This window comes from Eptatretus burgeri, chromosome 2 (assembly GCF_056783735.1).
Source record: "Eptatretus burgeri isolate ZD-2024b chromosome 2, Ebu_testis_v1, whole genome shotgun sequence".
Lineage (NCBI taxonomy): Eukaryota > Metazoa > Chordata > Myxini > Myxiniformes > Myxinidae > Eptatretus > Eptatretus burgeri.
In genome coordinates, this window is record NC_140962.1 from 144,354,203 (window position 1) to 144,373,897 (window position 19,695).

General features: G+C 42.5%; 1 protein-coding gene across 1 annotated transcript in view; it reads right to left on the bottom strand.

The window, feature by feature from the left end:
* Positions 1-747: 747 nt before the first annotated feature.
* LOC147033411 (E3 ubiquitin/ISG15 ligase TRIM25-like) overlaps positions 748-19,695 on the bottom strand; it is a 66,614-nt gene continuing 47,666 nt past the window's right edge. The window contains exon 8 of the mRNA XM_085854293.1: positions 748-1,425. Within this exon, the coding sequence (XP_085710419.1) occupies positions 896-1,425 (530 nt within the window). The 3' untranslated portion in view covers positions 748-895. The remainder of the gene's footprint in view (positions 1,426-19,695) is intronic.

Genomic DNA, 19,695 nt, shown 5'->3' on the forward strand with positions numbered 1-19,695 from the left:
CCAGCACGAGACCGGGTCCAAATCTCCGAGGGATCCAGTTGGATGGAGTGCGTACTGAGGATCAGCAAAGTCGCACAACCACACATCAAGGGGGTGAACATGTCTCCATTTTACTGCCAAATCAGCAGGTGGGGATGAAAGGGGGGGCAGGGGTGAGGAAGTTCGGGCGTGTTCAGTGACCAAGTCAAGAGCTAGTGCTTGCCAAATCAGCCGTTCCTTATCAACAGGTTTGAATTGAGAGCTTAAGCCACTTTTTCAGCGCACCACAAGAAACTCGGTAATTAAACACACCTGGAGAAGTATTTTATCTTCATTGTGCGATACTCACGGACAGGTAAACTAGATAGATATCAATTACACCTTTGGGGCTCAGATGTGACGTCATCGATAGGCCAAACACGTCGTAAACCCCATCGATTGGAAAAAAGGATTTAATAATTTGAAGGAGGAATAAGAGGATCAGAAGGAATTGTTTTAAAACCGAACAGCAAGTCGGCAATTGTTTTTGTTTAAATTTAACATTTATGGAGAGATTTGTACTTCTGGTTCAGGATCGTAATAAATAAAACTAGTTCCCTTTCTGAACTTTATTAAAAGTAAACAATCATCAGATGGTAAAGAGTCCGTTATACACAACAACATGATTATAATTCAATCACATGGAAACACATTTCATGCCCGTGTAAATATCACGAGTATTATTTTGTTAAAATTATAACCCCTCCCCCCGTCCCCCCCCCACCCCCCCCCCATTTTTCTGTAATGGTGCAGTACATAGTTTGAATCGGGAAACGGATAAAGGGGAACCCAGGCCCGAACTTCACGGACGGACAAAAATAACCTGCAGGTGGTGAAATAAACTTTCATAACGAACAGAACGGAACGAACAAAATCATCAAAACGAGCAAAACTGCACGGACTCATCAACATATTTATAAACCCCAATAACGGGTATAACGGGGTCCATGAAGTTCCCCCTGAACACGTGCAGGACCCGCGAGTCCCTGAAACACGTCAACTTTCCCGCATCGCAATCTAACAAGAACCCAACCCGTTCAGGATCCCCTGACACGGACAGGCGGGTACATTGATTGTTGTGCCATGCTGTGTAATTGTTATCCTGTTTCTCGAAACACCAAGACTGGGGATCCCCTCCCAATAAGCTCTCTTTCCCTCTCCATTTCCTCCTCATCGAGTTTAAACAGATTCCGATTCTGCACCAACTACTTGAACTCACATCGACCTCCCAGTAGTGACGGCCCGAGGAGAAACTATCAGAGGAAACAACTTGTGCATAAACATCAAACCGATCGGGGTGTTCCGGGTAGGGTTGTTTGATGATGGTTAGAGTCGCCGTCCTGAGGTCCTGAGAGATCACGATCAATGGATTTGCGGAGTTTGGGTCCAGACTCGGGGTCCGTCCATCTGAAGACACAAAGACACGGGTCGAGACCTTTGTTAGACAAACGGACAGAAACACACACACATTTATTTCTTTTATAACCTTCATGTTTATTCCTGAACTTCACATGATTCTCGAGCTCACTCTTCCATGAGCCTCGATATTGTAGAAAATAAAAACATCATTAAAAAAAATCTAAACACATCATTCCACAAGAATAAACATGTAAATGATCTTTATCTCTTGAACTCCTCCACGAGTCACCGTGTGGATAAAATCCCTTCTGGACATGTTTGTGAATACCAAGTGTGTAACAAGTGATGGGACCGTTTGGGTTAAAATGAAGATGTTGAAGTGAAACTGATTTTCTCTCCACGTTGATGTCAAACAACAAATAAAAATCAAACATGGAATGAGTGAAGGAATAAAACTAGAGAACGAAGAGTGGAAGGAATTTGTAATTTGTATTACTGCAATGACGTGTGTGTGTGTGTGTGTGTGTGTGTGTGTGTGTGTGTGTGTGTGTATGTGTGTGTGTGTGTGTGTGTGTGTGTGTGTGTGTGTGTGTGTGTGTGTGTGTGTGTGTGTGTGTGTGTGTGTGTGTGTGTGTTAAATATGAATGATGAAAGGAGGGAGAATGTTAAATGTGATTGATGTAAAGGAGGGGGGGGTGAATGTTAAATTGAATGTTGGAAAGGGGAGGGGAGGCAAATGTTAAATGTGAATGATGAAAGGGGAGAGGGTGAATTTTAATGTGATTGAAGAAAGGGGGGGCGAATGTTAAATGTGATTGATGGAAAGGGGGAGTGCTAAATGTGATTGATGGAAGGGGGTGAATGTTAAATGTGATTGATGGAAAGGGGGGGCAAATGTTAAATGTGTTTGATGGAAAGGGCGGGGGGCGAATGTTTGATGCGATTGTTGGAAAGGGCGGGGGGGGGGCGAATGTTTGATGCGATTGTTGGAAAGGGGGCGGACAAATGTTAAATGTGATTGATGGAGGGGGGGGGGGTGAATGTTCAATCTCATTATCTTCCTTGCCTCCAGTCATGCAAGAAATCTCTCTGGTTTCCATATTTTTACATTTATTTATTCTCTTTCTTTCCTCCCTCTCCTCCTTCTCTCTCTTCTCCCTTGCCTCCTTCTCTCTTGCCTCAGTTCCTTCAACTCCTTCCTCATCCCTTACAATCCTTGATATGAACCACTTTCACCCCATAGAATATCATACATATATTCACCTGGATTTCTAGATATTCCTGCATCCAAAATATTTTTTCTTACAACAGGAAACCAATAAAATTTCTTCTGAATTTCTAAGAGCCTTGCTTTTTGTCAACTTAAAAATTCTTCAATTATTTTACATGTTGGTTAAATCCAAAGTTGTTGGTTTAGTAACATCAGTATAAAGCCAATCTTTTATTGAAAATACCCCATTCTTATGTTGTACAACATATTGATGAAATACTGAATACCCTTTTCGTGAAGGTATGCTTGGACACAGAAATGATAATTTTCTTGAAGCCTTCTTGCTGTCATTGATGTATCAGAAATAAATGATAGATTAATACAATGACAGGAAAACCTCCCCATCTTCCCATAGTTAAGGCCCTGTCACAGCTTGACAATTTAGCCAGCGTATGCCGACGTATGAAAAATTTGTGTAAAACGCTGGCACAACGTTGAATACGTATGGGTAAGTTTTGTATACGTTAAGAGCATGCTGGCATACGTCATAGTACGCTGGCATATGTCGTAGTACGCTGGCATACGTCGTAGTACGCCGAGCTCGTCGACAAATTTTTCATGCTTGAAATTCTTCGACATAAGCCAGTATATGACTCTCACGTTCCGCATACGCTGGCCATAAGTTGCAGGCGCGTTACGCGATCGTTGACACACGTCGACACACGTTACTTGTAAGTTACTCATAAGTCGAAACACGTCGAGGTAATGTTTTGCATCAGTGTTCCAGACTCCGTTTTTTTTTTTCTTCCGCATGACGGTGATGTTGACACTTCGATTTCTAGTGCGGTTATAATATAATATAATGAATAGGCTGCTGCTCAACGATTTAAATCATAACCGCACTAGAAATCGAAGTGTCAACATCACCGTAATGCCGAAGAAAAAAACAAAACAAAAAAAAAACAGGGAGTCTGGAACACTGACGCTAAACATTAAGGCCCGGTCACACCTTGACGTTTTAGCCAGCGATGGCAACGTATTAAAATGTATCTAAAACGCTGGCTTACGTTGAACTTTTGATGTTTTTTTTTAAAGATTCGGACGTATTCATAGCGACTTGGTCTTATGTATAACGCATTGGTAACGGACACAGAACGTTTCGTTGTGTTATAGATAACTTATACCAACGAATGCTGAACCTGTTGTCGGCCTACACAACCGATGCCCAACGATAGTCTAACTTAGGCATAGCGCGTTGCACGCATCGCCGACGATGTCGTGACGTAGCCTATTAAAAGGCTGACGCACAACTATTCGAATCATAACTGCCGTAGAAATGGAAGTGTCAACATCACGGTCACACCTTGGCGATCTTGCCAGCGTATGCCGACCTAAGAAAAATTTGTCTAAAACGTTGGGGCACGTCAAATACGGTATGAGTAAGTTTGGTATACGTGAGTACAACGCTAAAGTACGCTACCATACGTCGTAGTAAGTAGAGTACGTCAAGAAATTTTAAACATGTTCAAAATTTTACGACGTACTCGGCGTATGACACACGTTCCGCATGCGATGGGGATAAGTTTTACACACGATATGTGGACGCTTACACACGTCCACAAAGGCTACTTATAAGCTACTCATAAGTCGAAACACGTCGCGGTAATGTCTTTTTTACGTGAAACTTATTTCTAACTTATGTTTGACGTGCTTTGAACCAATTCTTTACGTAGTCCCAACACACATCGACGTATGTAGACGTATTCAATGACGTCTTCCGGTCGACAAAAAAAAAAAAATTAACGTGTTTCTAGCTTATAACTGCCATATAAAGACGTGTTCCCAGCGGTTTTGGGAATTGGTATATAAAAATGCTGCTCATAAAAGGGGAACCCAACAGTGTTTTCGAGTCCTTTTTGAGTCGATGTCCATGTCAGCAGTAACAGTATCAGTATCAGTATTAGTATTAGTTTGTTCATGTTGGCAGTAGTAAGGTGAGTGTGAGGGGGAGGGTGTGGGTTATGATGGATCGTCCTTGCGTTTAACGATTTAAATGATAAACTCAACGATTTAAATGGCTGCATCTCCACTATTGAAAGTAGACGCTTGCACTCAACAATTGGATTTTTTTTACACTCAACGACTTTTAAACGGTACCACTCAGCTATTTTCATTGTTTACAATGAACGATTTAAATTGCTGTCATTCGCCTTTGTTTTTTGACGCTGAGGTTTTGAAATTTGAAACGTTTCTTCTGAACGTGTTAAAACGCTCAAACTCGACTATTTTAAATAGACGCTGCCGATGGACAATTGGAATCATAGCCAAGCTAGACATCGAAGTGTGAACATCCTCGTCATGCCGAAGAAAAGTTTGAAGAATGCTGCAAATAAGTGTCCTGGCCGTGGCCGTGGACGCTGAGGCAAGGACGATCCATTATACCGACGTCTTTCAGCCTATGAGTAACTTAAAAGTAACGTCTGTTGATGTGTGGCAAGGATCGCGTAATGTGCCAACAACACGTTAATCATAGGTTAGAAATAAGTTTCGGGTACGCTAAACATTACCTCGGCGTGTCTCAACTTATGATTAACTTACAAGTAGCATGTGGTGACGTCTGTCAACGATCGCAGACCGTGCATACAACTTGTGGCTAGCGTAGCGGAACGTGTGAGTCATACGCCGGCATACGTCGTGAAATTTCAAGCATGAAAAAATTTGAGGACAACCAAAAAGTACAACGTTTAAAGCCAACGTACATCGACGTATGGCAGTGTTTTTCAGCGTGCTCTCAATGTTATCAAAACTTACCCATAACGTATTCAACGTGTGCCAGCGTTTTAGAAAAAAAAATTCAAAAATCGGCATACGTTGGCTAAAACGTCAAGGTGTGACCGGGCCTTTACATCGACATGTTTCGACTTATGAGTAACTTACAAGTAACGTGTGTCGACGTGTGTCAACGATCGCGCAACGTGCCTATAACTTATGGCCAGCGTATGCGGAACGTGTGTCATATGCTGGCATACGTCGAAAAATTTTCAACATGCTGAAAATTTGTCGACGTACTCGGCATACTACGATGTATGCCAGCGTACTACGACATATGCCAGCGTGCTTCAGCGTGCTCTTAACATATACAAAACTTACCCATAACGTATTCAACGTGTGCCAGCGAATTCGGCAAATTTTTCATACGTCGGCATACGCTGGTTAAAACGTCAAGGTGTAACAGCGGCTTGACACTTCGATGTCTCGTGCGGTTATGATTTGAATCGTCGAGCAGCAGCCTTTTAATAGGCTATGGCACGTGATCGTCAGCGATACGCTGCCGCGCGCTATGCATAAAAGTTAGACTATCGTTGGGCATAGGTTGTGAACGCCGACAACACGCTCAGCATTTGTTGATACAAGTTATCCATATGTTATCGAAACGTTCTGTGTACGTTACTAATACGTTATGCAGACGTCAAACTCGTTATGAATATGTCCAAAACTGGAAAAAAAACAAATAGTTCAGCGTATGCCAGCGTTTTACATACATCTTGAAAGCTTGCCATACGCTGGCTAAAACGTCAAGGTGTGACAGGGCCTTTAAATCGGTTTGTATTCCCTTACTTTCTCAATATATAATCCTGTTCTTTGTTTTTTCATGATATAAACTATGGCAAAACCATTACTGATTTTAGCCTTATTAAATTATTTTATTTGTTGTTTGCTAATCGTGCTTCAACAAAACTCATTCCCGGTACCAAGTGGATAATATTCTTCCTTACGAGACTTCTTCTTCTTCTTCTTCTTCTTCTTCTTCTTCTTCTTCTTCTTCCTATTGCATATAGCAGCTTAGCTGGCGGGGTAGCCATAATTTCTTGGAAGCGCGACTGTGTCGCTGATGCAGTGCCCCTCTACCAGTACACACTGGTACTCATTTCGCCGACCTCGGAAGGATGAACAGGCTGAGTCAACTCCCTGGTGTATTAAATCAGCGGCCAACAGGGCTTGAACTCAGGACCCTTGGATCCCAAGCCGCCATCCTTATCACTCAACCAACACCAGGCTTTCTGACAAAACTGATTTAATTCTTCCAGGTGTTCTGGGTTAATTTTAAATGACCAATTATCCCATAAATCATTCATATTATATCCCCATTGTTCTATTCTCATGCAAACGATATGCCCTTCTTTATAAAATTTCATTTTAATTGGAACTGTGACTTCTTTATGACCCGGAGATAAAATCAACACTTCTGTATCTTTGGAATACAGAGCCGTTTTATTTAAGGATATATATATAGTTACAGGTTCAGCGGTGGCGGGGCTCACACCCGACTTGACCGCAGTGTTAAAGATTCGGACGACTGATGTCAATCACCGCCGTCTCTGGGGTTATAACGCCGACTGGCTCGGCACAATTCTCGGGTTACGCACCTCAGATCACGATACCAAAATACACCTGTGCCTTGCCAGCTGTGGGAATAGCCCCCGGCTACAGACTGGATTTGTCAGAGACTGAGCAGAGTCTCCCAGTCTTTAACCTGTTTGGGTTTTTTCTATTCAAATCGAGCGGATCGTTCCTCGGCGCGGCACGAATTAATTAAAACCGGCAACTTCATACGAATCAGCCAGATTTATTGGGGACACATCGGAGAACACAACACAAGCAAAGCATTCACGACAATGTTATAATTAATCTATAACCCGTTCTTAACTAGGGAGATACGGATTACGAGTTTCGAAGGGGACCCTAACGAGATAAACCTTAAACAACATGCAGACAAGACACAGAGTACTTGGTGATGCTTCATGGACGAGTGGAAAAGTGTCAAAAGACCGAATGTGGCTTGTGACATGCTGATGTCAATGGTTTCGAGCACCCAGCTCGATCACGCCGCGTGGCAAAATGGAGGCGTCGTCCATTTGTCGCAGCCCTCACGCACGCAGCCTCAGCGCGTTCAGACCCCGTGAAGTAAATTGCACCAGAGCGAAAGATTCACGGTGGTATGCTCCAGCTGGCTCCTCACAAGGTCCAGCATACAAGTCCACGCCTGGCCAGTTCACCAGACAAGGCCAAAGCGAGGTGTTGGGCTCCGCAGGCTGGGTCCGTGGCCGAGGAGGCACTGCCGGCCAAAACCACTCCTCCACAAAGTCGATCGCCCCACTCGACGTGCAGGCGGCCTCTCCCACTGCCAAAATGGCAGACTCGACGTGTAGGCCGTTTCTCTTACTGCCAAAAAGGCAGATTCGGTGCGCTCAGTTTCCCTCTCGCCTCTCGCCGAATGCAGTTTTCACTTCTCCTTTCTTTTGGGGCGCGCCGCTTCTCATGGCTCAGGCAGTTCCTCTTACTGCCGATCGCCCGTATCGTGGCTCAGGCAGTTCCTCTTACTGCCGATCGCACCACCTCCCAGTCCCACCTTCGCCTTCCCGGCGCTCTCTTCTCTTGGCCACACCCTCTTAGCCGACTGGGCGGGGCCTCGTCCGGAGAGGGGAAGGAAGAAGAAGAACCTCTCAGTACACCACCACCGCACGAACAATGAAATTCCTGCTATACCTCCCGACACACATGTAACATCCATTTACCGAACAAACTGGCTAAACATACATTTAATGGGGATCTGGGCTAATCCTACATTTAATAACATACTAAGGGCCATTTCCGCAACAATATTGTGATAAATCACTTAATCGCACCAAGTCATTCGCGTCAGTCAGGATTGGATAATTTATTAATTTATAAGCATTTTTCATATTAATAGTTTTTGTTGTACTTTATTTCTGTCGTTCAGCCTGTGCCTTTGTGTAATAATTTGATAAATCAATATCCAGTTCTTGGAATACACCAAAGGAAGAACCATCTTTTCCAACATGTCATTTATATGAGATTAAAAATAACATCACAAAAATATTTATTTGTGTTGAGTTGAAATAACACATATAAACATAATTGACCACAACACTTAGAATTTGATTCTTGGACTTGAAATGTTTGAAAAACACCATTCTGTAATGGTGGGGCAACTTAGCATAACAATTGCGCATTTTGTGAGGAAAGCACCAAATTTGGCACACCAGTAGCCTATCATATTATGAACAGATTTGGATATTGGGCAATCTCAAAATTTTTGATGGCAGTGGAAAATCGCTGCCACAGCCATCAGCGGCTGAATTTGAGTTGGCCCAATATCTAAATCTGTTCATAATATGTTAGGCTACGAGTGTGCCAAATTTGGTGCTTTCCTCACAAAATGCACAATTGTTATGCTATATTTAGCTAAGTTGCCCCACTATAAGAATATCATGACTTCAGCAGGTGGTGGAAGACCATAACTTTCAAAATAATATTTAACCTGATGATTATAAATACAAACCCAATGAGAACTGTTTCCATTATGATCTTCTAAATTCATAATAATATTCTTTGCATGTTGAGACAAATTTGTTAACTCATCTCTTGTACAAATAACCACATTATCAATTTTTAATTTCTTTCAATATTTGACAAGTTCTAAACTTGATGTATTCTTTCCAAATTCTTTGAACCACTCATCAATGCTCATTAATTTATGAGAAAGATATAATCCATTACCACCTTTAGTTAATTTTACACCTGCTTGTGCGATAGAAGACAGCATATCTCCAACTACCAATCTCGCTTTATCAGCAAAAGTTTTTCAACAAAATCTACAATTACACCACTTCCACTAATTTGTTTCTCCAACTCTGTTATGCCTTCCAAACCCTTTTTAAGCCTCGATTTGAGCCTTCCCTTCATTGGCGGATTTAACTGCTGCTGAAATGCCACCAGTCAATGCTTCAGCTGCACTTAAACCAGCAAATAAAGGAATTAGAAATGAGAGAAATCCTCCACTCATCTCTCTTATTGAATATTTCTTCAACATTGGTTTTGACATTTTAATTTTAAGTGAGCCAGTATCGTTCAAGATCTTCACCTGTTCTCTTGTGAGCAAAACATCAATTCTTACTTCTCCTTTTCTCTGAATTGTATTAACGTTAATCGTACAAGGCTTTTGATTTTGAACACAAGATGATAGTTTATGAAGATTGATTTGATTAACATATACCGGTACTTTGCCACTCATTTATTTAACAAAAAATTATGTGAGACGAATCAGAACACCATTATCTGAATTAATCTGTAATTCGGTTTCTTCCAAAAGCAATTTGTAGCAACTTCTTCACTCTCTCCTCTTTCAATGTATGGGGAAGTATCCACTCTATTAGACTTTATAGTTTCCTTTTGAGCACAGGTCAATCCTGAAGATTTTATACAGGCTTTTAAATGCTGTCGTATACAAAATGGGTTCTATATTTCCATTGCTTTCACACACCTTTTGGTAAGATTTTATGCTTCAGCATCATCATTTTTTTTACCCCAATCATTTTCCAATCTATCTCATGGATAAAATGTTCCATCTAGAGAAACATAAAGTTGTTTCACCATCGCATTATCACTCAACGCATTATTCATATCAGTAGCAGTATCTCCATCTGGTTTCTTATAAATGAGCCACAGGTATCACGGCTTTCCTTCCAGAATTCAAATTCCATATGCAAGTGGTTCAGTTCAGTTTAACGTGTTGACATCATCTTTTAAGGCATGATACATTGAGTGGCTTCTTTGAGTTAAGTCTTCCACTCAACATCTCTTATGTTTTAAGATTAGGAGTATATTCACTGATATTCCAACTAATTTCATCAACAACAAATAAATTCTGAGCACCAAAAAGCAATCTATTTTCATGATCATTCCTTTGCAGTTGAAATCTAATTTTAAGTCAAGAGAGAACTTCATCATGATCACAAAATCCAAATATACCTTTAAGAGGAACTGCCATGGTAAAACTAATACCTGCTTTTCTTCTTCTTCCTCTTTCGGCTTGCTCCCGCTAGGGGTCGCCACAGCGGATCAACTGTCTCCATTTTGCTCTATCCTCCACATCTTCCATTGACACTCCAACCACCCGCATGTCCGCCCTCACCGCATCCATGAACCTCTTCTTTGGCCTTCCTCTTCTCCTCCTGCCCGGCGGCTCCATCTTCAACATCCTTCTCCCGATATACTCCGTTTCCCTCCTGTGCACATCATATCAGCCAACTCTCGCCCTTTGCCAGTCGTCCCAACATTCAGAGTTCCAATTCTCACCTCCACACTTCTACCCTTCCCCCTCTCCCACTGCCTCCGGACTCGCCTTCCCCGTCTCCTTCTCCTCCTTCGCCCAGCAGTAGCACAATTTCCACTGGTACCCTGCTGACCACCGGTACCGGTGGCGGTCGTTGGTAACCCGGGCCTCGACCGATCCGGTATGGAAATTCGTTTTGTTGTCCGCATAATGATTTGGCATAGGTTTTTACGCCGGATGCCCTTCCTGACGCAACCCTGGTCGCCTCTTACGACACACAGGGATATGGTACACCTATTCTAACCGGGGCATACACCGGGCCCAGTACAACTGGTGCTCATTTCGCCGACCTCGGAAGGATGGCAGGCTGAGTCAACCCCCTGGTGTTTTCGACTTGGTTTATATATATTCATATATATATATATATATATATATATATATATATATATATATATATATATATATATATATATATACATACATATATATATATATATATATATATATAGATATATATATATATACACATTATATAAATACATATATATATATATATATATATATATATATATATATATATATATATATATATATATACATACATATATTAATTCAGTGTCCCAACGGGGCTTGAACTCAGGACCTCTTGGGTCCCAAGCCACTGCCCTTACCACTGCGCCAACACCAGGCTTAAAACTAATACCTGCTTTTGTATCAACATAATACATTGCCTTTCTTTGACGATAACCAGGGTCTGTGTTTGTTCCCGTTGCCATATTAGGAATAAAACCTTCGACAGCCCCCATACCCATTCTATCACTAAATGAATACAGTGTAAATTCCATCATTTCAGATGTAGCAGAGACAATCAATGGCTTCAACTTCTTGTGTTCGAATATACAAACGAACACCCTCAAACATTTTCCAGAAGAAATCATTTACGAGTGTTGCGTTTGTGTTATTCACAGCCTTCGTGAATGTAAATTAACACAAGAAACTTTTGGTGAGATTCAAATAAGTTCGTTGATTATTTATTTCAAAACTTTTTGTTCCATTTGTATTCCAGTCTGTTCCAGTTATTGCATTTACCTTGAAGTAGTCTTCTTTTTAGTAGAGTTTGAGATGACAATGGTATCATCCAAATCATAGATACTATCAATTGCTTCCATACTTATTGTTTTGTATACCTTGTCGAGGCTCGTATGAGAGCTAACACACAAGGCACATCAAGGGGGGCATGAGACAAGAGGGGAGGGAGTACACACACACACACACACACACACACACACACACACACACACACACACACACACACACACACACACACACACACACACACACACACACACACACACACACGCATTTAAAGGCCATTTTCCCCGCTAAAGCGGGGGTTAGCCTTGCAGGCCCCATGACAATCTTCTCCACTTTACCCTGTTTTGTGCATCTCCCCTTCTTAATCCCCTTGCCCACATTTCCTCTTCCACCACATTTAGCCAAGTTTTTCTCGGTCTTCCCCGTCCTCTACTTCCGACTACACTCATTTCCAACACTCCTCTCACCCAGTCACTTTCATCCTTCCTCAACATATGACCCAACCATCTCAACCTGTTTCTCTTCACAACCTCCATCACAGACTCTATTCCCATCATCTTCCGCAAGTCATCATTTGTCTTCCTCTCTCTCAACGATACTCCACACATCCACCGAACCATTCGCATTTCCACCCTTTCCAGCCTTTGTTGCTGCTCCATGTTCAGTACCCATGTCTCACTCCCATAAATCATTGTACTCCTCACACATGAAGCATACACCTTTCCCTTCAGCTTCAACGATACTCCCCTCTTTGTCAGCACGCCACTCAGTTCCCGAAACTTCTTCCATGCACATCTCACTCCAGCAACCGTCGAAGAGTCTGATCCACCTTCTCCATTCAGCATGTCTCCGAGATAGCAAAATGTTTTCACCCCTTCCAGCTTCACACCATCTCCAAGATCCAACTCAACAATTCCTTCATCTGCTGCTCCCTCGATGCACACCTTACACTTGAATGTAGCTGCCACACTGGTTAATGACCCTCTCACCCCACTACATTTTCGATGAACCCATTCAGCACACATTGTACACTGAATGGAGTTCACTCCGACACCCTTCCTGCACACAGCACACGGCCACTTCCCAGTCCTTTCCACCACACCACATGCTTTACCACTTGCCATCACCTTCGTCTTTCCGATATTCACCTTCAAACCTTTTGCCTCCATACATTCCTTCCACTTGTTCATCTTCTCCTTCAGTCCATCCATACTCTCTGCAATCAACACCAGATCATCTGCATACAGCAGCTCCCACAGTAAACCCTCCTTTACTCTCCGAGCCAGCACCTCCATCACAACTACAAATAGAAGTGGACTTAGTACCGACCCCTGGTGCACTCCTACCCTCACCTCAAACTCGCCACTGTTCCCATCCTTCGTCCTTACAGCTGTGCGTGCTCTCTCGTACATGGCCATCACTACTCTGATCAACCATTCCTCCACTCCTAACTTCCTCAATGCCCATGCCATTACTTCGCGTGGGACCCTATCAAATGCTTTCTCCAGATCAACAAACCCAAAAAACAACTTCTTCCTCTTCTCCATGTACTTCTCCTGCAACTGCCTTACAATAAAAATTGCATCTGTCGTTCCTCTTCCTGGCGTAAATCCAAACTGCATTTCGTCAATCTTTACCTTCTTCCTTATCCTCTTCTCCAACACCCTTTCCAATACCTTCATTCCATGCTCCAATAACTTTATTGCTCTATAGGAGCCACAGTCCAGAGGGTCACCTTTCCCCTTGTACAGAGGGACGAGGGTACTCGGTTCCCAATCCACTGGAATGCGGCCTTCTTTCACCACCAGATTACAGATCTCTGTCATTCTCTTCACACCCCAACTTCCCGCTGCCTTCAACATATCTCCCACAACTCCCGTCGGCCCTCCTGCTTTTCTACTCTTCGTTGCTCTTATAGCTTCCTCAACTTCCTTCTCAGTTATCTTCTCTGCTGGTCCTAAAACTGGGTTACTCTCGATGTTTCTATCCCATTCATTTTCTACATTCAACAGCCTTTCCATATATCTCTTCCATCTTCCTTTAATTCCATCTGAATCCACAACAATTTGTCCCACTTCATCCTTAAAGCAACTCACCCCCGTCACATCAAATCTCTCTCTCGCTATCTGCTTTGCCATCCTGAATACCGATCTCTTACCCTCCTCCGAATCCAAGCGTTCTCCAAACATTTTCCTATGGGCCTCCTGCGCCTTTGCAACCTCTTTCTTTGCAGCCTTCTTGGCTTCCTTATAACTCTCATGTGCAGCCTCTTCTTCCACTGTATCCTTTGCCTTTTGCCATTCCTTGAACTTCTTCCTCTTCTCTTCAATCGTCTTTCCAACTTCATCATCCCACCACCATGTTTCCGAGTGCCTCGGTGGTCCTTTTGTCCATCCACATACCTCACCAACGGCTCCCAATAGACTAGCTTTCATTGACATCCAACCACTTTCAAGCTCAACCACATCATCTTCAACCATACTCAGCCTCTCTCTTAATGCTTCCTTCACTGTCGCCTCTTTCAACCTCCACACCTTCATCCTCGGTTGGTACTTCACCCGCCGAATTCTCCGCGCACCTTTCACCCTTATATCGCAGACAACCAGGTGGTGCTGCGAAACAGTCTCCTCCCCTGGGATCACCTTTGTGTCCCGGAGGTTTCCCCTATCTCGCTGACGCACCATCAGGTAGTCAATGGTTGTCGTCAACCCACCTGACGTGTATGTAATAAGCTTATTATTCGCTTTCTGGAATTGAGTATTACAGAGCAACAAATCAGCTCCATCAGCAAACTCCAAGATCCTTTCACCTTCTCCATTTCTCACACCATATCCATAACCCCCATGGACTCCCTCAAAACCGTCTGGACTCCTTCCCACATGTCCATTCAAGTCTCCTCCAACCACAACAACTTCCTCATCTTTCACATTTTCCATCAACTTCTCCATCGCACACCAGAACATGTTCTTCTCTTCATCGCTTCAACCGACCTGTGGGGCATATCCCGAGATGACGTTCACCAACAGATTTCCGATCACAATTCTCACCATCATCAACCTTTCACTCACTCTAGTCACACTCACTACACTGTCTACAAACTCCTCAGAAAACATTACACCAACACCATGCACGCCTTCCGGGCACCCTTGCCACATAAACTTGTACTTCTGCCCCTGCCTTCCCTTCACCATTCTCACACCACTTCCCTTCCACCGTGTCTCCTGCACACAACATATGTCCACTCTTCTTCTGACCAATGTTTCAACCACTTCTCCAGATCTCCCTGTCATTGTCCCTACATTCCATGTACCAAACCTCAGAAACCGATCTCCATGTGGGGCATCAGACGATTGGTCATCATAAATGGAAAAATTTCCTCCCTTGTTTCGATCGGGTTCCCCACCTTGAGTTTTAACGAGAGGGGGTGAGGACCCCCACGGGGTACTTCGGGCTGTACCTGCCCATCAGTTGTACTCATCATGGTTTCCTTTTGAGGCGATGTTTTTATGGCCGGATGCCCTTCCTGACGCCAACCCTTTTAGTCGCCTTTTACGACACGCAGGGATACGGTGTACCTATTCTGACCGGGGTACACACCGGGAAAAGGGAGTGGGAAGAGGGAGTGGGAAGGACAAAACAGTGGGTTTTGAGACATTACAGACAAAACAAAACAGAGACATTAGGAGGTCTGTGGAAGGGAGAGGGATGGGACGGGGAACATGGGGAATAGAAGATGGACATTACAGGGACTTTCAGGAAGGAAAGCAGGGAATTTGAAGGAGGTGGGCTTGGGTGGATTATCAGGGGTAGAAAAGATTGAGGAGTTGGATGGGGGATGATAAGAGGTGGTGGTGAACAGCTGTTTTGAAGGCCTGGAGGGAAGAATGTGAATGAAGAGTGAGGGAGTTTATTCCAAAGGCAGGAAAAAAGAGGAATGAAAGAGTGAAGGTGAGCAGTGATTCGTGATTTTGAAAGTTTTACCAGAAGGGGGTTGTTGGCGGACCTTGAGCGCCCTGTGTAAATGCGGTGGGGACAAATCGCAGAGAGAGCAGGGGGGGCGAGGCTGGAGAGGAGACTGTAGAAGACAGAAAGACCACCGACCAACCTGCGGTGATTGAGTGAGAGGCCCAAAGACTCAGCCTCATTGCGGGAGATGCCAATGATCTGAAATGCCTTGGTTTCTGCAGCGTGAAGCCGAGAAAGGTGGGAGGCAGGAGCACCAGCCCAGAGGGGAGAGCAGTACTCCATCAGGCTGTGGACAAAAGCTTTGTAAGTGGTCAGGAGCTCAGGTGGGCCGAGGAAGGACTTTGCACGACGGAGGATTCCCAGTCGGTGACTGGCTTTAGAGGCGAGGTTTAAAATGCGGCTTTCCCAGGAAAGGTCATGGCAGTTAGTGAGATCCAGAAGCTTGAAAGAAAGGACTTATTCCAGAGGATTGTTGAGAAAGTGGATGGGGGGGTTTTCTAAATGGTCCTTTCGAAGAGACATCGTGAGAGTGTGAGATTTGTCTGGAAAGAAAGACATGTTCCATGTGTTGGACCAGTTTGTGATTTTATCCAGATCAGCAGTGTGCGAAGAGGCTGCTGCTTGCTGGTCTGAGGGATGACCGATGGTACGGCAGAGGGTGGAGTCATCAGCAAAGAGATAGAGAGGATTTTCCAGAGAGTTGGAGAGATCATTGATGAAAACCAGAAAAAGAGCAGGGCCCAGAACGCTACCTTGAGGAACTCCAGCCTGGACAGGAAGGGGGGATGAAAGAACTCCATTTGGGGCCACACGGTGACTGCGACAGGAGAGGAAGTCTGCGAGCCATGAGTGGAGATGGCCTTGGATACCATGGGAAGAGAGTTTGGTGAGCAGGGCAGGGTGCCAGACTGTCAAAAGCACGTGATATGTCCAGGGATACGGCTCGGATTTCCTGTCTGGCATTGAGGACTTCCATCCATTGTTGGGAGAGCAGAAGCAGCAAAACCAGGGTAGAGTGACCTGGTCGGAAACCAAATTGATGATCAGAAATCAAGCCATTGGAGAAGAGGAAGGATTTGATGTCTGAAGCGATGATGGATTCCATAACCTTGCTGATAATTGGGAGAAGGCTGATTGGTCTGTAGTTGCAGGGATCTGTTTTTGCACCTTTTTGTGCAGGGTAGTGATGTTTGCTGATTTCCAAGCAGATGGCAGATGACCTTGAGAGAATGAGAGGGTGAATAGAACAGAGAGAGGGTGATTTATTTACTTGTATTTATTTAGGAAAAAAAAAATGTTAAAACTTTTGAAACCCTGACCCAAGTATTTGAATTATTTTCTGTCGTACTTAGTGAGACAACCGAGTTTTGCCATTCTTCATTTCTTTTATTGCTTGCAATTTATGGGATTCCTTTTGGGCGTCTTTTATACTCTTTATAGCACCCGTGACATTTCCCACAGCAGAAGCAGTTGAACTAATTTGGTCTTTATGTTGAATAATAGATGAACCTATTCCCATTTGTGTCAATTATCCAATCTCCTTTACTTATAAATTGATTCCCTACACCCCGTTGTCTCTTAGGTTTACAATATCCTCGATACATACCTTCACCCTTATAGTATGGGGAAAGGAACATCCCATCCCCTGTAATTATTTTATATTTCCCCAAGTTGTGTTTCCTCACAATAACCATCGTATTTATTTCTTGGAAAAATTAATGTCGGCGAATTCTGATGGATGTAATTTCTCCATGAAAAGAAATCATTCGATTATCTTGGTCGGTTATCCTAAAATTTATTCTTTAAATGGTTTTTCCTGACACGGGAACATAAATCAGGTTTTTTGGTTCCATATTGAATTTATAACCAATTGGGGTTGAGTATGCGCTGAATGAAAATATTGTATTTGTTCTTATTCCATAATTATAAGCACCATCAATCAAATCACAGTGAATTAATACCGAATTTATGCCTGAGGATATTTGAACGACATTATCACTGTAAAACCTGTGATTACTTTAGTTTCAATCTTTTTTGAGTAGAAACCCAATTACTCTCTGAATGAATAATTATCAATTGTGAAATCAACCTTGCAGTTATTTTTCAGTTTAATCGTTGATTTTGAAGTATGCTTTTGAATATCTATAACAATAATTTTTGGTTCATCACCCTGTTCTTTCATAAGGCGAGCAATTTCGGAAGATATTTGAGAAATCTCGGAAGCTCCGGGTGAAACTGTTATAGTTTTGTTACTGCTTCCCAGATTATAATTAAACTTGTCATTTTTCTCTGTGATATTAAACAAGGTATTATAAGTTTCCATAGACAATAAAGACGCCTCATTCTTTATTGTCTTTGTTGCGTCAAGTTGTAGTGTATGGGAAAGAAGATGTGTGATCACTCGTGAAATTAAAACAAAGGATTGTGCTTCTCATTTCTAAGTTTTAAAAAGTTTTTATTTTCTGATACATTTCTAAGTTTTTATTTTTCTGAAACACCATACTTGTTAAATAGTCTTGCAAAGAAGACTTGTTAAATCGTCTTCCAACATTCAGTGGCAGTCATTCCACCATTAACTTATCTGTAAATATACGTACTTCTTTATCATCTTTCAACAATAAAAAATAATTCTCATTAACATCTACAATTGATGATATTTTTTTCATTTTCATCATGAGAGAGAATTTAACTCATTTAACATGGGATAAAATGTCTTTGTATCGACATTTATTAATTATTTTCATGTTCATTAACTGGTTGAAAATGGTGATGCTTCATTGAAACAATTGTTATTTCCAGCCTTCTTACTATCTAACAATAACAACAGTCTATTAACTAATTGTGATGGGTCATTTGGTAGAAAACTAACACCTGAACCAAGCCGACTTAAAGCCTCAATAATGTGTTTCTCCTTTTCATTCTTCCTTCCTTTACTGGCAACAGAAACTCCATAATCAAGCGAGTTTAGTCAATCAATATTTGCTCAATCATCCTCATTTTCTATATTCAATGGTTTATGGAAATAACTTGATTCACCCCTCACAGTTGAACCTTGTCTTCCATCTTTTGTAAGAAGAAACATCAATCTCGGAGTTAATTTAACATATGTTGAACAGAACTCAAGAACCTGAATTCATCATTAAATATCAATCCCTTTTCTTGAACAAGATGGAATATTACTGGTTGTTCTGTTGGAATGAGGCCTGCTATGGTTTTTGAATCTCTTGAATATTCATTGTTTTGGAGAGCATTCACAACATAATCAGGGGTTGATTTATCTCTTCCAATTGTTGAAATAATCCTTCATCATCATATTCTAATTATTCTCCATCTTCCAATTCTTTATGCATCATTTGACGAAAATCTTTTATCATTTGAAGTTTTTTTTAGGGGTGTATTCTATCGTTGGAACTGCAGACATTTGTTGAGACTTTTTTTTTCAAAGTGGTTTTAAAATTTTCTCTTGTTTTCTTTCAAACACTTCTTCACCCATTCGTTTCTGTCTACGTTTCTTCTTTATGTCTTCCTGTTGTTTTACAACTTTTGAAAACAACTGTTGATACTCCTTCAACCTTCTTACTCATTCTTTCACATTCATTTCTTATTCTTTCTTATTATTTCACATTCATTCTTTTTGTCCGTAGCCTGATGGAGTACTGCTCTCCCCTCTGGGCTGGTGCTCCTGCCTCCCACCTTTCTCGACTTCACGCTGTCGAAACCAGGGCTTTTAAGATCATTGGCATCTCCCGCAATGAAGCTGAGTCTTTGGGCCTCTCACTCAATCACCGCAGGTTGGTCGGTGGTCTTTCTGTCTTCTACCGACTCCTCTCCAGCCTTGCCCCCCCTGCTCTCTCTTCGATTTGTCCCAACCACATTTCCACAGGGCGCTCAAGGTCCGCCAACAACCCCC